Here is a 16,178-nt window from a genome sequence, read left to right as displayed (position 1 = left end):
CACACATATATATTATATATGCACACACATATACATGTATGTGTACACATATGAAGTGATAAACTAGAGCATTTGAGAAATCATCATAGTAAGATAAATGTATGGAGACATGCAGAAGTACCCTTGACCAGACTGGTAGAAGGAGATAGCCGCACAGAAGCAGTGGAGGACTCCCTCTGCAGTGGAGTCTGCACAGAAGAAGCATTGGAGGACTCCCTCTGCAGTGGGGTCAGCAGTGGAGGATTCCCTCTGCAGTGGGGTCAGCATGGAAGCAGTGGAGGACTCCCTCTGCAGTGGGGCCAGCACAGAAGCGGAGGACTCCCTCTGCAGTGGGGTCAGCACAGAAGCAGTGGAGGACTCCCTCTGCAGTGGGGTCAGCACAGAAGCAGTGGAGGACTCCCTCTGCAGTGGAGTCTGCACAGAAGAAGCATTGGAGGACTCCCTCTGCAGTGGGGTCAGCAGTGGAGGATTCCCTCTGCAGTGGGGTCAGCATGGAAGCAGTGGAGGACTCCCTCTGCAGTGGGGCCAGCACAGAAGCGGAGGACTCCCTCTGCAGTGGGGTCAGCACAGAAGCAGTGGAGGACTCCCTCTGCAGTGGGGTCAGCACAGAAGCAGTGGAGGACTCCCTCTGCAGTGGGGTCAGCACAGAAGCAATGGGGGACTCCCTCTGCAGTGGGGCCACACACCACGCTGTCAGCATGGGCCGCACACTGAGGCCTTACAGTGCCATTCCTGTTCCCAGCTGACTGTTCTCCTCATCTCCATTGTATTCCAGAGTGACTCAAGTCTGCTTTGTTCCCGGTACCTTCAGTATTGCAGAGCTACTGGTCTGTACCTGGACTTAAGAAACATCAAGAGAAACCATGACAGGTACTTAACGTGCTGTGGCCGCTATCAAAGCCGATGGCGTTCTGAAATACTCCCAGGTGCAGGGCTATGTCTTGGGTTTGTTTTGTAGTAAAATGGTTGAAGAGTTAGGGAATAGTTGAGGAACAGGTGACCCGGGCCCTTTACCTGACGATCCCCCTGCTGACTTGGGTCCTGGGTATACTGGGTTCCGTATAGTGTATATATGGAAACTATGCAGCACATGCTTCTAAGTTACATTCCAAAGAGGGGTTTGGGGACATGACTCTGTTGGTAGTATGCCTGCACTACATACACCAGACATGGTGATATATGCTTGCAGTCCTAGCATTCAGAAGGTGGAGGCGGGAGGGTCGAGAAGTTCGTGATCCTCTTTGGCTACACAGTGAGTTTAAGGTCACCCTGGGTTACAATGAGACCCTGTCTCAAAATAAAATAAAATAAACCCAGTGGCTGGAGAGATGGCTCAGCTGTTAAGAGCACTAGCTGTTCTTGCAGAGGATCTGGGTTTGATTTCCAGCACCCATGTGGTGGTTCACATCACCTCTAACTCTAGTTCCGGGGCATATGATGCCCTCTTTTGGCTTCCATGGGCACCAGACATGCACACGGTGTACAGACATACATGCAGGCAAAACATCCATACATGTAAAATAAAAATAGATAAATTTTTACAAGAAATCTGTTGAAAAATTTGTTAGGAAATTAGTTCCAACCCAGCAACTTGAGTCATGAGAAATTTTTCCAGCTCAGCTTTTTTTTTTTTTTTTTTTTTTTTTTTTTTTTTTTTTTTTTTTTTACTCACTAGATTCAAGGAAGATTTTCTTCAGGGTGGTGAAGTTGGTGGACACTGTAGACTGGACAGTCATGCGTTGATGTCGGAAGGGCAGCGCAAAAGCCCCCTGCAGTCTTGGTAACGTGATTCTGCTCTCTAAAAATATGTCTCTGGAGGATTTGTGTTTGTTTTGGCATTTTTAGATCTTGGAAGGCACTCTAAAATGGAAAAGGTTACCTAATTTGTACAGACATGAGCTTCTGAGGAATGGTTGGGGGCAGATGAGTCCCTCGGTTTAATCAGAACTGAATAGTGGTTTATAAAATTTAAAAAGAAGCTATACAATTTGCTGTTTGTAAATGAAAGAAAAATCATTGGACATGAAGTATTATTAACTCACAATTTCTGTATGTGTTCTGGGAAGCACGTTTTATAAAGCGTACTACCCCTCCCCCAAGTACAGAGTCTGGCTAATGAAAAAGCGAGCCCACCCATGTAACTTCTGTTCAGCTTAAAAAGCAGAGCATTTTAGGCACTAGGCACCCCCACCTTCCTCTCTCTGAGCCAGATGCCGCCCCAACTTTTACCATCATTGATGAGATTTTGAGCTTTAAAAGTTTTTATTTTTAAACGGTTTAAGGCTCATGGAAATCTAAACATAGTGCAAGAGTTCCCATCGTCCCATCGCTCCAGCTTCCTGGAGTGATAATGTCTCATTTAACCACAGCACGATTACCAAAGCCAGGAAATTGTCACTGATACAGTCTTATTAACCACACATACGTGGGCTTCTCCCGCGCTTACATTTGCACTCCCCCCCCCCAAATGTGTACTTTAGAAAATTTATATCCCATGTCTAGAGACATGTGACCACCACCCTCGTTAAGAGGCAAAATCCTCTGCCATCCACAAAAGCTCATGCATTTCCCTTAGGATCGTTTGGGCTACTCTTATGTAAAGTTGATTTCTCAGGTCATTCATACTGAGCAAAATGGCAGTATGGTAGTTGTCAGTTTGCTTGGACATTTTTCTGGGGAATTAGCAAACTGTTACAAATAGATGCTTCTTCCATTCTGCAAGGCATTTTCATTCCTACTTCATTTTGATATCTGATTCTATATTGCAGTTCCTCAGGGTATAATTATATTATTTGTTGTGGGGTAACGCATTATTCTAAGATATACTCTAGGGCATAGTTATATTTATTGTTTACTGCTGTTACAAATTACCCTGAAATAAAGTGGATGACATTTAGTGTTTCACCCCGTTCTGATGTCAGAGTGGGAGCAGCCCAGCAGAGCCTTGTGAGGCCGCAGTCAAGCTGTCGTGGGTGAGACTATCACCATCTCTAAGCCCAGCTAGGCCTCAAAACCTGACTTCCAAGCTCACCCAGGCTGTTCTCGGAGTCTAGGTTTCTGTCTGACTCTGGGCTGGAGGATTCAGTTTTCCCTCTATGGGTCTCTTGGTAGTGCTACTCACACACAGCATGGCAGCCAGCTTCCTCCAGAGCACATGTCTTCCTTGGAAGCTGCAGTGTTGCGTAACCTAACTTCAGAAGTGACACACTACTGTGTTCTGTTGGTTAGAAGTAAGCCATTGAGCTATGACCATATTCGGGGATTGGGGGGCATGAATTTCCATTTCTTTTCTTTCTTTGTCATCTTTTCAAAAAATAATTTATTTAGCTTATTTATTTTATGTACATTGGTGTGAAGGTGTCAGATTCTCTGGAACTGGAGCTATAGACAGTTGTGAGCTGCCATGTGGGTGCTGGGAATTGAACCCAGGTCCTCTGGAAGAGCAGCCAGCATTCTTAACCACTAAGTCATCTCTCCAGCCCTTCTTTCTTCTTCTTAAAAAAAGTTTTTTTTTTGTTTTTTGTTTTTAAATAATAACCCAGTATGACCTGGAGCTTGTGGTCCTCCTGCCTCAGCTTTCCAAGTGCTGGGATTATAGGTACATGGTATCATATTTATCACTTCCACCTTTTGAAGGGGAAGTAATAAGGAACTCTTGTGGCTGGGGAGGCAGCTTAGTGGGTTAAGTGCTTGCTGCTGAAGCATGAGACCCTGAGTTCTAATCCTCAGCACCCACATAAAACACCCAGGCACAGTGGTGCACATCTGTAACCTTGATGGCTCACTGTCCGGTCAGTCTCGCTGAACTTGCAAGGTCCAGGTTCGGACAGAGACCCTGCCTAAAAGCAATAAGGCGGAGAAGTGGTTGAAGAAGCCATCCTGGCATCAGCCTCTGACCTCTGTGTGATGCAGGGAGAGAGCTTATTTGTATACAAGAAGGGAAGGAGAGACAGGAAAAGGGGAGGGAGGGACAGAGGCTCATGAATGGGTTCTAAATGATTCTGTTTGATATATTTCACATGAGTTCCGATCTCACAGCGGGCTGCTGGTGACCTTTAGTTAGTTAGACATTCTTCTTCACATGCTGGTGTTTGTCATTTATTTGGATGAAAATTGTACTTGTGGCTCCCACAGATGTTTCTCAATCTTCAGGGAAGCTTTCTTGCCTTCTACCTGTCTGCGGCTCTAGATGGTCTTGGAATATGATCTGTCTCAGAATCCAAGATGTCTACCATGCAAGTTTCTAATGTCTACACATCTTTTCCTTTAAGCCCCTAAATGACAGGACACCTTGTTGAATCTCTATTAATCCATCAGTCTTTTTCATTTTGTGGTGGCTTCCCAATTGAACTGTCTTATGAGTCAGGCTGAATTTCGAAAGCGTTTTTGTTCCTGTCTCAACATTAAAGTTAATGTCAGAGTCTGTAATGTCAGCAAATTAGGGAAGGTACTCCGTAGGACCGCTTTATACTGGAAATAAAATCTGCCTCAGGGGCAGGTTCCAGGCTATGGTGTTGCAACAGGACATTTGGAAGAATCACTTTCAAATTATGTCACAATTCACAATTCCAGGTTTGCTGAACTGCAAGGCTACACTCAGCTCAATTTCAGGCCTATAGAAGATGCTAAATGTGACATCGTTGTTGAAAAACCAACATATTTCATGAAACTGGATGCAGGTGAGAAGTCACTTTGTATGTTACTTGTGTATTGATTGGTGCATCTATTTTTTAAGAAAAGGATATGTTTGTTTTTATTTTATGTGTATGGGTGTTTTGCCGGCATGTGTGTCTGTGCTCCACATTCATGCAGTGCCTGTGGAGGCCAGTAGAGGGCGTCGGATCCTGAGGAACCAGAGTTTCCCATAGTTGTGAGCTACCCTGTCGGTGAGAAGAACTAACCCAGGTCCTCAGCTAGAGTGGCCAGTGCTCTCAGTCACCGCTCTGTCTCGTCAGCCCCACATCTGTTTGTGGACATGCTTATAGTGGTTTTCTGTGAATTTGTTGAAAGCAGTGTGATAAATACTGACTCTTCCTCTTCTAACCTAGACGGTTTCAACTTCCTATTATCTTACACCGTTGGTATTCTAGAAGAAACTGTCACATTTATGTGAAATAATTCCATCAAAAATCAAAGTGAAAGAAAGTGGCCCGTGTATACTTTTTGTAACAGAATTTACCTTGTCTGATTTCTCTAATCACTTTCATTACATGTATGTTTCACTATACATACATATGTATGTACATATATATTTATATTTATATTAGCAGCCACAGGTATACTGTAAATGAGAAAGAAATGCCCATCCCTTCTCATGGCCTACTTTCTATAACCAAATGAACTTGAAACTCTTTTGGAAGTTACCACTGCGGTATATTCTTGAAAAAAAAAATTAGAATTGTTTTCCCATCATGCCTTCAGCGCTAGGTCTTGGCCTGCAAGCATAACTTTAACTCTGGCAATTAGCGGCCCTGGAGAGGAGAGACACAGCACATGTTATATTATCCCTCTCATTATGAGAGATGGAGATTACAGGGCTATGTCCTATCAAAATTCATGAGTGGCCTGGCCTCCAGTGAAATACAGAGAGCCCTCTGTCACGAATACTTGAGAATTACCATAATTTATTGATCATAGTTTTAATGTGCTCTGCCATCTCAAGTCATAATTCTTATATTACAAAGTATTAGACTCAGAAATCAGACAAGTTTGGCTTTTTGAAATAAAGGCAAATTTAAAATGCTTTGTTCAAGGTTCTGACTTGTTTTTTTTTAAATATGCAAATGAAAAAGTGGCAGAGGAAACCCGTGATCTTCCTGTAAAAGAGTTGTGTGTGAAGCATGAAATTTATGCAGATCATATGCAATAAAATATGTATGCAGATTATGTGCAATAAAGTATGTAAAGTGGAAAAGAATGGGCTGAGATAGATGTATGCCATTGCCTTCCTGTATTTGTTACTCAGCCGCCTTTCCCTCTAACTTATGCCATCATCCAGTTTTCTTTTGCGTCCTAACTCTTACTTTAGGACAAGGAACATCGTAACGAAACTTGGGTAAGCCTCACTTCTCCAGCTTGCAGCCTGTATTCACTTCCCCATTTTAAATCCTCATGACACCAGGCACTGTCACGTGCACACTGCATGCCGGAGTAAATGTTAGGGACAGCTATGGTAAGCTGTAGTGTCCACCGAGGGAAAGGGGACATTCACTAACGCAAGCTTTCCTTGTGAATTTGAAAATGGGCTCTTGGCTAAGATTTTTCTGAGTCACGAAATGATTTCTTCCAGGCGGGGATGGCAAGATGGCTGAATGGGTAAAGGCACTTGCCGCCAAGTGTGACCACCTCACTCTGATCCCTGGGGCACATATAGTGAAAGGGGAGAGCCAGCTCCCGCCAGTTGTCCTCTGATTCTATACACACACAAATAAATAAATAAATAAATGAATGAATGAATGAATGAATGAATGAATGAATGAATGTAAAACTGTTCACCAAGGAAGCTATTTCCACAGACTGGAGTGTCTAAGTGTCTACTCCTCTTACTTCCCGGCAGGCACTCTGTATTATAATTTACTGTGGGAATGAAGTCAGGGTATTTCATGGTTTCTGCCTTTGAGAATTACTGATTTTCATTCAAAGGTTGGTTTGAAAATGTGTATTTTATTTGTTATTTCATAGGAAGTCATTCCATTTATATTTGTACAATTTCTAGGCTGACTCTTGGGTCCCGTGTGCCTTTTCTTTTCTTCCTTCCTTCCTTCCTTCCTTCCTTCCTTCCTTCCTTCCTTCCTTCCTTCCGTTCTTCCTTTCTTCCTTCCTTTCTTTCTTTCTTTCTTTCTTTCTTTCTTTCTTTCTTTCTTTCTTTCTTTCTTTCTTTCTTTCTTTTCTCTCTCTCTCTCTCTCTCTCTCTCTCTCTCTCTCTCTCTCTCTCTCCTCCTTCCTTCCTTTAATTCTTTCCTTCTCCTTCTCCTCTTCCTCCTCCTTCTTCATTGTTTTCTGAGACAGAGTTTCTCTGTGTAGTCCTGACTGTCCTGGAACTCACTCCATAGACCAGGCTGGCCTTGAACTCTGAGATCCGCCTGCCTCTGCCTCCAGAGGGCTGGGATTAAAGACGTGTGCCACTCACATGACAGCTCTTGATGATCTGTGACTCCAGCGTCCTCTTCTGGCCTCCAAGGGTACCAGGCAAGCATGTGGTGCACAGACATACTTGCCGGCAAAACACTCATACACAAAAAACTTTTAAGAAGAATAATATAAGAAGTGATTAAATAGAGAAAAACAGACAAGAATTTTTAAAAACCACCGCAGTGGTAGTGGTTGTGATTATTGCCCGTACTTCTGTGTACAGGTGTTGTTTGGTTGATTTAAAACAAACAAAATGAACAATTGGAAGGAATGATTAGTCATCACGGCTGGACAGCTCCTCGTGCGGCATTAAATAGACCTGTGTGGTTCCCCCACCCCCACCCCGGGAACGTAATGCTCTCTTATGATTTGATGTGTAGGAGAAAAATGCATTTCTGATTTCAAAATAATCAATTTTAAAAGTAAGATTTTTGAACTCAATACTCCTTCAAGTTGACAAGTACTGATGTCTAGCCCATATTTATGAGAAATATGTTTCCTCATTGATTTTTAACTAGAAATTAAAAAATAAAAAAACTGTAAGCAGAGAGAATGGAAAAAAAAATTGTTCTGCTGTGCATTATTCTCTTGTTTAACGTGGCTCCCTCTTTCCTGACACTAGGTGTTAACATGTATCACCACTTCTGTGATTTCCTCAATCTCTACATCACCCAGCACGTTAACAATTCCTTCAGTACAGACGTGTACATCGTAATGTGGGACACCGTAAGTAAGCGCCTGCTCTCTCCTTTGCACTGGCTCGATCTTGCTCTTCCACCATGTGCCTCTGACCTTGTGTGACCCTTCTAAGATGCATGCTTAAGTATATGCCTACCCATCCATAGACTCACACATGTCTAGATGTGTTCAAATGTGTTTCTGTGGCTCCCCTGACATATACATATGCACACTGGCAGACACATATGGATGTGCAGTCCTTTGTTGCTGTTAATGTTTTGTTGGATTTTGATTTTATTCAAGGCAGGGTCTCATGTAGCCCAGGCTGACCTTGAATTGACTATATAGCTGAGGATGACCCTTTGCTCCTCTTGCATCCACTTCCAGATTGCTCGGATTACAATTTTAGTGCTGGGGATTGAACTCGGGGCTTCATGCCAACTGAGCCACATCCTGTCCCATAGATATGTGTGATCCTAAGTGCTTCGAATTTCAGAATGAAGTAGTGGAGAATTTCCTTCCTTTCAGCATGGATAGAGTTCTCAAATGCAGAGTTCTAGTGTCTGCCTCAGTGCTCCTCCAAGACATGAAGCCTTTGTGACTCAAGGTGGTAGCGCTTCTGTTTACCTTGCCCTTTTGACTACCCCTCCCCCTCAACTCTGGAGATGGAACCCAGAGCCTCATGCATGCTAAGCAAAAGCAGGCACTCCAGCCCCTATCTTTTGCTTAATAGCAGTTTTCCGGCCGCAGGCAGCTTCATACTAAGTGGCCTGTTTTTTAGCTCACTATCTACGGTGAATCTTACACAGGTATCTAAATCGGAAGCAATGTTGTCTGGCGTGCACCATCTGCGTTTCCAGAGAGCAAAGCACACCAGCCGATTCATAGATAGTTCTGCAGACAAGGAAAAAAAAAAGCATTCGCTGACCCTACTTCCTAGACAGTAAGCTTACAGTACAGTTGTCGCCATAGCTATCTCACGGAACTCTGGGATGACTTCAAGTCCTTGGAAAACTGGTTCCGCATTCCTGGCATGCCTTTGCTTTCTTTATCTCTCGCTCCACACGCACTTCCCTTTCCGTCTTGAGTCCAGTTTTACCGCCACTTCAGGCTCATTTGTTGGCAGTGTTTCTGTGAGCACTGTGTCCTTCTCGTTCCTTCTTTTTGCTTAAGTGGGCTACATCGCTCAGTAAAACATTTCTCAGCAATTCTGCAAGACTTAAAAAAAACAAATAAAGCCCTTAAGAAGAAATCACATCCATACAGTGAGGGATTTGGATCAGGATTTTTATTAGTGTATTTTACAGATAGGTGAGTGTTCTAAGGTAACCTAGTGAGGGCTGGAGCCGAGGATTCCAGCTGGGCTCAGAAGACACTTTCTGTATAGTCCTCTGAAGAACTTGTGAGGTAAAGAAAAACTTATCACATGCCTTCTAGAAGCTTTTTCGTAGCATCTTCCATGCCTGTTTACATCTTCCTTAAGTGGACTGAGTTAAAGCGAGCTAGCTTCTAAACATCCTGCCTGTTGGGTGTCTGCTGGGGAAGAACAGGGTTCATGGGTACTATTAAGATCCCTGCCAACAAGACACATGATTTTCCGGTAGTAGGACTGTCATTCCGTTGGTATAAGTGGCATGTATGTAGGTGAGCAATGTGGTTGGCTTCCCTGGTGTTACCCTGTCCTTTGCTGGTCCTCTAGCTTCTCCCTTATAAACCTCCCCTATAGGCGGACTTTTCTGTCCCACCAGTCAGTTTCCAAATAACTATACAGAGACTTATTATTAATTATAAATGCCCAGCCAATAGCTCAGGCTTGTTACTAGCTAACTCTTACATTTTAAATTAACCCATATTTCTTGTTTTTGTTTTTTTTTTTTCGTTTTTCGAGACAGGGTTTCTCTGTGTAGCTTTGCGCCTTTCCTGGGACTCGCTTGGTAGCCCAGGCTGGCCTCGAACTCACAGAGATCCGCCTGGCTCTGCCTCCTGAGTGCTGGGATTAAAGGCGTGCGCCACCAACGCCCGGCCTAACCCATATTTCTTATCTACGCTATGCCACATGGCTCGGTACCTTTTCTCAGTGCAGCAAGTTCATCTCCTGCTTCCTCTGCATTGCCTTGCGACTCCCAAGACCTCTCTTCCCCTTCTTCTTTACATTCTCTTTTTTGTCTGCAAGTCCTGCCTAACCTCTACCTGTCCAGCTATTGGCCAGTCAGTTTCTATACTAACCCAGTCACAGTGACATATATTAACATAGTGTAAAGGGATATTCCATACTCCCCTCTTGGTCAAAGAAGTCCTTGCTAACTTCCCAGTCAAGTTCTTCATACGAGCTGCTCTGCTCAGTCACTCCAGAATCCAGTGCATAAAAGCCTGTGGGTTGCCTGGGGAGAGTACAACATGACGGTATTGTTCACAGTTAAGTTTTTGTTAGCAAAGCCTTAAGTCAGTGGTTCTCAAGCTGGGGTTCATGACCCCTTTGAGGGTCAAATGACCCTTTCACAGGGGTCACCTAAGACCACTGAAAAACACAGATATTTATGTTATGATTCATAACAGCAAAATTACAGTTATGACGAAGCAATGGAAATAATTTTATGGGTGAGGGTCACAACAACCTGAGGAACTGTGTTAAAGGGTCACAGCATTAAGAAGGTTGAGAGCCACTGCCTAAAGTTAACCAACACTGGTACTGCCACAGTGGGTCCCGAGGACCTAGGCCGTTAAGATGTTACTTCCCAGAGCTCAGCACTGTGACTGTCCCCTTTAGGCACCCGGCTCCTGGGCAAAGCTGTCAGCCTCCTCAATCATTTAAGGCCACTTCTGATGTTGAGGATTTGGAACATTTTTACTATTACTTTTTAATTATAGGACTAATAACTCATTATCATGAGGTTAGACATTACGGAAGCATGGGAGGTTTTCTTTTAGTCTCTTCTGCGCCCTCCAATTTCATTGTCTCCCTGGGGGGCAGGGGGAAGCAGTTAGCATATGTGTAAGTCCCTTCAAGACTTTTTGTCTGAATAAATATAAATATGTCCTTAAGCAAAAAATTATCAGAATTTGTATAAAGATCTCTATGCATATCATTTGTATAAAGATTTATTTATATCATTATATAAAATATGCTCTGAGGGCATCTTTCCATGTCCTTTTTGGAGTGGTGGCAGCATTTTTCCATTTGATGGATTTCCTGCATGTGTTCGTCTCTCTTCACCCCACACTTCATTTGTTTCTGATTCTGAGCTATCTCCTGGATGCTATAAATGTCTTTTCCATATGCAGTATTCTCCCTGTATCTATGGGGGATTACTGCCAAGGTCCACTCTGGACACCCAAATCCTTAGATGCTCAAGTCCTCTGTGTTAAGTGGTATAGAATTGCATGTGACCATGCATATCCTGCTAGATGCTCCGAAGCTGCCTCTAGGTTGCTTACATACCCCAGTGCATGCAAACAGTTGTTATACTACAGTGGTAAAGAGAAAAGGTTTGTATATATTCAATAAAGACACAGTTACTTTTCTGAATATTTTCTACCAGTGTGTGTGAACCATCAGATCCAGAGGGCTGACTGTGTCCTTCTCTTCACACTCACCCTTATTACTCCTGTGGGCAGAGTCCTACAGTAGTGTTTCTGAGGCTCTGGGCATGTTCAAATTTGAGATCTGCACAGGAGGATTTTCTGGTTTGTTTATTTGTTTGTTTGTTTTTTCCCCTTGAGGAGTACCCAGGTATTCTTCAGTGTGAGGTGGGAAGTTGCCCCTCCCACCACTGTGCTAGATAATTTGAATTTGTTTCTAGATGTGGTTATTCTCAAGTAATTCACAAGTTCCCTGGGAAGAGGCCAGTCAGAATCACTCTATTTTATTATTAAAATTCCTTTCAGACGTACCTTATTTTATCTAGAGTATTTTGTCTCAAGAACCTGTATAAAATTACAGCTTTTAATTGCTCTTTATTTATTATTGAGCAACAGCACAACAGTTTGATTGTGGATGGTCATGAAGGGCTTTATTGGACTGTTGCTGGAGAAATCACTTCTGCGTCACCATATCTAATATCTCCATACCTTTGAAATATCTACACTAGAGGAAGCATAAACGTTTCAAAATCTTAAAAAAAGAAAAGGATTCTATAAACACAAAGAGACGTAGCATAATGGACAAGTGACTGCAGACTCTGGAGTCCCCTGACTTGACCCTTCTCCGTCCCTTGGCTGAGCTCTTCACTTTAAGTCACACCATTTTAAATGGACCAAGCCCCTCCCTTTACCCGGTAGAGCTCATAATTAACTTCTGTCTTCCAGGAAGGAGATGCATTTGGTAAATTCACTAGGACAGGTTCCCACTGAGAAGCAGCTGTCCTGGAGTAGATGAGCATGAAGTCTGAGACCATAGACTAGGTTTGACCACAGCCCTGCAACTCACTAGCTCTGCAATTTGGGCAAACTCTTTGAATTTATATACGGTTTCCTCGTGTATAAAATGAGGCTGAGGACATCAGCTTGCCCATTAGAGTTGCAGGGTTGTTTGCTGAATTAATAGTCTATAGTGCTTAGAACAATGCCTGGAATGTGGGAAGCAACCCAGATACTGTTAGTATTATATGTTGTATAAATGTGATGTTACTAGTGACATTATTAATGTGAATGGGGTATTGTCACGTTATTCATTATTCAATGGGGAGAATATTCATTTAGTGTTTAAGCTTTCAAGCCATTTGCTTTGAAATTTCTTTCCAAATGCAATCTACTTACTATAACGGATTTTGCTCAGTGAGCATATTATTGTGTGTATAAATGATGTCATATGTATGTGTCCTCTTAAGCACCTGCTGGTGACACTAACTTGTTGTTTCTGCCTTCAGAGCTCTTATGGATATGGTGACCTGTTCTCCGATACCTGGAAAGCATTTACTGATTATGACGTCATACATTTGAAAGCCTATGATTCCAAAAAGGTACTGGAAACCTATTGAAATGTCTTTAAGTAACTGTCAGGTCCAAGTGACTCATATAATAAATATTTAATTTGAATTTCTCTTGGCTGTTACCATTGATTTCTGGCTTCTCTCTTTTTTTTTATTATCATTATAGCTAGACTTCTTGGAAATAAACCTTCAATCCCTCTTTCTATAAACTTTCCGAAAATATGAATTTTATTTTCTTTGACATAGTTTGCTAGTTAGACTATTTTGGTAGAAGATGGAAAAGAGTTAGAATTTACTTTCTAAATGAGGACTGCTATTTTGGCGTGAAGGGTGTACACTTACCGTGGTGTCCTGTGAAGGGGCACACTTACCGTGCTGTCCCTTGAAGGATGCACACTTACTGTGCTGTCCTGTGAAGGGGCACACTTACCATGCTGTCCCGTGAAGGGGTACACTTACTGTGCTGTCCTGTGAAGGATGCACACTTACCGTGCTGTCCTGTGAAGGGGCATACTTACCGCGCTGTCCCATGAAGGGGCACACTTACTGTGCTGTCCCGTGAAGGATGCACACTCACCGTGCTGTCCTGTGAAGGGGGCACACTTAGCGTGCTGTCCCGTGAAGGATGCACACTTAGCGTGCTGTCCCGTGAAGGTGCACACTTACCGTGCTGTCCCGTGAAGGTGCACACTCACCGTGCTGTCCTGTGAAGGGGGCACACTTAGCGTGCTGTCCCGTGAAGGATGCACACTTAGCGTGCTGTCCCGTGAAGGTGCACACTTACCGTGCTGTCCCGTGAAGGTGCACACTCACCGTGCTGTCTTCTAAACTATCTTCCTTTTTAGGTGTGCTTTAAAGAAGCCGTGTTCTCGTTGCTGCCCCGCATGCGGTACGGGCTGTTCTATAACACGCCTCTGGTAAGCATCTAAGATGACCGTCCTACGTTTTCAGAGATCATCTGAAACCCCAGGGCAGGAGCATTCGCTGTAACGTGACCCGCTTTTGTTTCAGATCTCTGGCTGTCAGAATACTGGGTTATTCAGGGCCTTCTCCGAGCATGTGCTGCATAGGCTGAACATCACTCAGGAGGGACCCAAGGTAATGGATGTGCTTTGGTTCTGAGTAGGCTTGGTTATTCATCTCTAATCAATGCCACCTTTGGAGAGAAACACATAACCAAGAGGCAGTGTTCGCTATGGTAATGTTGTCTGATCTGGAGTCCTCTGAATTCAGGAGTCAGTAGCCACTGAAAATAAGCTAAAGGGTACTGTAAGAATATGTGTTAGTCTCCTTGTCTTTGTCTATTTCTTTGCCTATATCTCCCTACCTTCTCCCATTTAATTCTTGTAATCCCTGCCCAAAACAATCTACTCTGCCACCATCAACCAAGTAATAGTGTAATGAGCAGGTTTTGTCTTCCATGGCTAAAGTGGATACACTTAGGTCTACTCATAATTGACACATAATTGTGCACATTCCTAGGGTGCAGTGTTATACTTTGACACAATGTAATTATCAAAGCACTTGTGTTACCTCAAGCATCAATCTTTGTTGTGGTAACATTCCATTCTTTTCTCCTCGCTTTTTGGAAATAGAAAATACCTTACTGTTAAGCCTAGTAACTCTACAGGGGCATCGACACAGACCTCGAATCTCCAGTATCTGTAATGTGTCTCTAGTAACCACTCCATCTGTTTCCTTCCTTCCCTCCTTCCCAGTGTCCACTACCCACCAGTCTATTCTCTACTTCTCTGGTATTCTCCATTATTCTGTTGTATACATTTATGACATCAGCTCTTTTAGCTTCTGCATCTGAGGGAGAGCATGCAGTATTTGTCTTTGTGTACCTGACTCACGTTAACATAATGCCTTCCATTTCCCTCCATGCTGCAAAATCCTGTCGGTTTTTATCCCTTTGTATAGTCGAGTAACATTCCTGAGATAATGGTTAAGAAGTCAGGCTAATAGTCACCATTCTCCAAGTATATCTTCAGTGACTTTCCCCTCTCTGGGAAATTGCATTTGAGATTTGGGGTTCATTTTATTATTATTATTATTATTATTATTATTATTATTATTATTATTATTATTTTATTATTTTATTATTATTATTTTTTTTGCCTGAGCACATCTAAGACTATTCTAACTTTTCATTTTGATCGCAGGATGGGAAAGTTCGAGTTACCGTTCTTGCACGCAGCACAGAATACCGGAAAATACTGAACCAAAATGAGGTTAGTGTTTTGGTATGAACTTTTAATATTATCATAATGACTCTGCCTTCCATGGCTAATATACTATGTTTTTTCGTATTGCATTAAACGTCTTTATTTGAAATGATTGGTTTCTAGAGATACATAATGGTCGATGCTTACTGCAACTACTGTCGTTAGCATCTCCAAACTCCCATCCCATCCAGATCTACTTTATTGTAAGTGTACACCTGCACCAGCTCTATGTAGAACACAGGCAAAACCAAAGCCAAACAAAACTGTGAGTCCTGTCTGGGCTGTAGCAGGAGGCTGAACATTCTTCTTCCAGGCAAACTAGTAACAACATGCAAACATGCCTTTTAGGAGATGACTGATATCATTTGGTGTTTCTGTAGCATCCGACAACACATACAATTGGAAGAGATTCCATCCATTTGAATGGCTGAACATCTTGGAAACTGCTCCTGGGCATCTACTTCATTTTGGCAGCACAAGATCATAAATAGAATCTGGTCTCATACTGGGCAGATAATCAAGGGAGTCTGGACCTAAGACTGTTCTTCACTGTTGTTCCACTGTGAACCAAGAAGAGGTTGAGTGTACCTGTGAGCCTGGGCCATCAGGAAAGGGCAGGTCAGGGAACATCATCGAGCCAGTGAGAAGGAAGTTCAGGGAAGGCACAGTGCCAGCACCTGCTGTGATGCTGGCCTGATACTTTCAGACTCTATGGGCAGATTGCACAAATGTTTTGAGATGAGATTAGTAATTCAGCTCCCAATGGCAAGCTCAAGAGTACCCAGCATGCTGCTCTTCCTCTAAGACAGGTTATGGATTCCAAAGGGTATGCATGACTTGGGCAACAGTACATTGACCACACTGATTAGTGAATAGAGAAGAAGACTCAGGAGTGTGTGGAGCCCAGGCTGACCTTGAACCCACTATGTAGGCTTGGCTGGTCTTGAACTCACAATCCTGCTGCCTCAGTCTCATAAGTGCTAGGAGAACAGCCTGTCTCCCAGGTGGTCTGGTTAAATGATGGTTACTGCAAACTTGCCCCACAAGTTTTGTTGAGATAATCTTGTGTGGTCGGAAATTGGAGAAAGGACTCATTCCAGGACTCTCAGACACTTGGAATTCCTTTGATGTGAGTCCACCTCATTAAATGACTAAATCTCATGCTACCTAATTAATTCTTTCCTGGAAAAAAAAAAGTGATTGTTTGTAGAGG

The 16,178-nt window shown here is 43.0% G+C and overlaps 1 protein-coding gene across 1 annotated transcript in view; it reads left to right on the top strand.

Moving 5' to 3' along the window:
• Positions 1-16,178, top strand: part of Eogt (EGF domain specific O-linked N-acetylglucosamine transferase) — a 36,199-nt gene that overhangs the window by 10,468 nt on the left and 9,553 nt on the right. Inside the window, 8 exon segments of the mRNA XM_052721751.1 lie at positions 776-870; positions 1,676-1,780; positions 4,573-4,679; positions 7,754-7,857; positions 12,675-12,767; positions 13,583-13,654; positions 13,749-13,835; positions 14,903-14,971. Coding sequence (XP_052577711.1) covers positions 776-870; positions 1,676-1,780; positions 4,573-4,679; positions 7,754-7,857; positions 12,675-12,767; positions 13,583-13,654; positions 13,749-13,835; positions 14,903-14,971 — 732 coding nt within the window.

This window comes from Peromyscus californicus, unplaced genomic scaffold (assembly GCF_007827085.1).
Source record: "Peromyscus californicus insignis strain IS unplaced genomic scaffold, ASM782708v3 Scaffold_6__1_contigs__length_162567912, whole genome shotgun sequence".
Classification (NCBI taxonomy): domain Eukaryota; kingdom Metazoa; phylum Chordata; class Mammalia; order Rodentia; family Cricetidae; genus Peromyscus; species Peromyscus californicus.
This window is presented reverse-complemented; position numbering and strand designations above follow the sequence as displayed.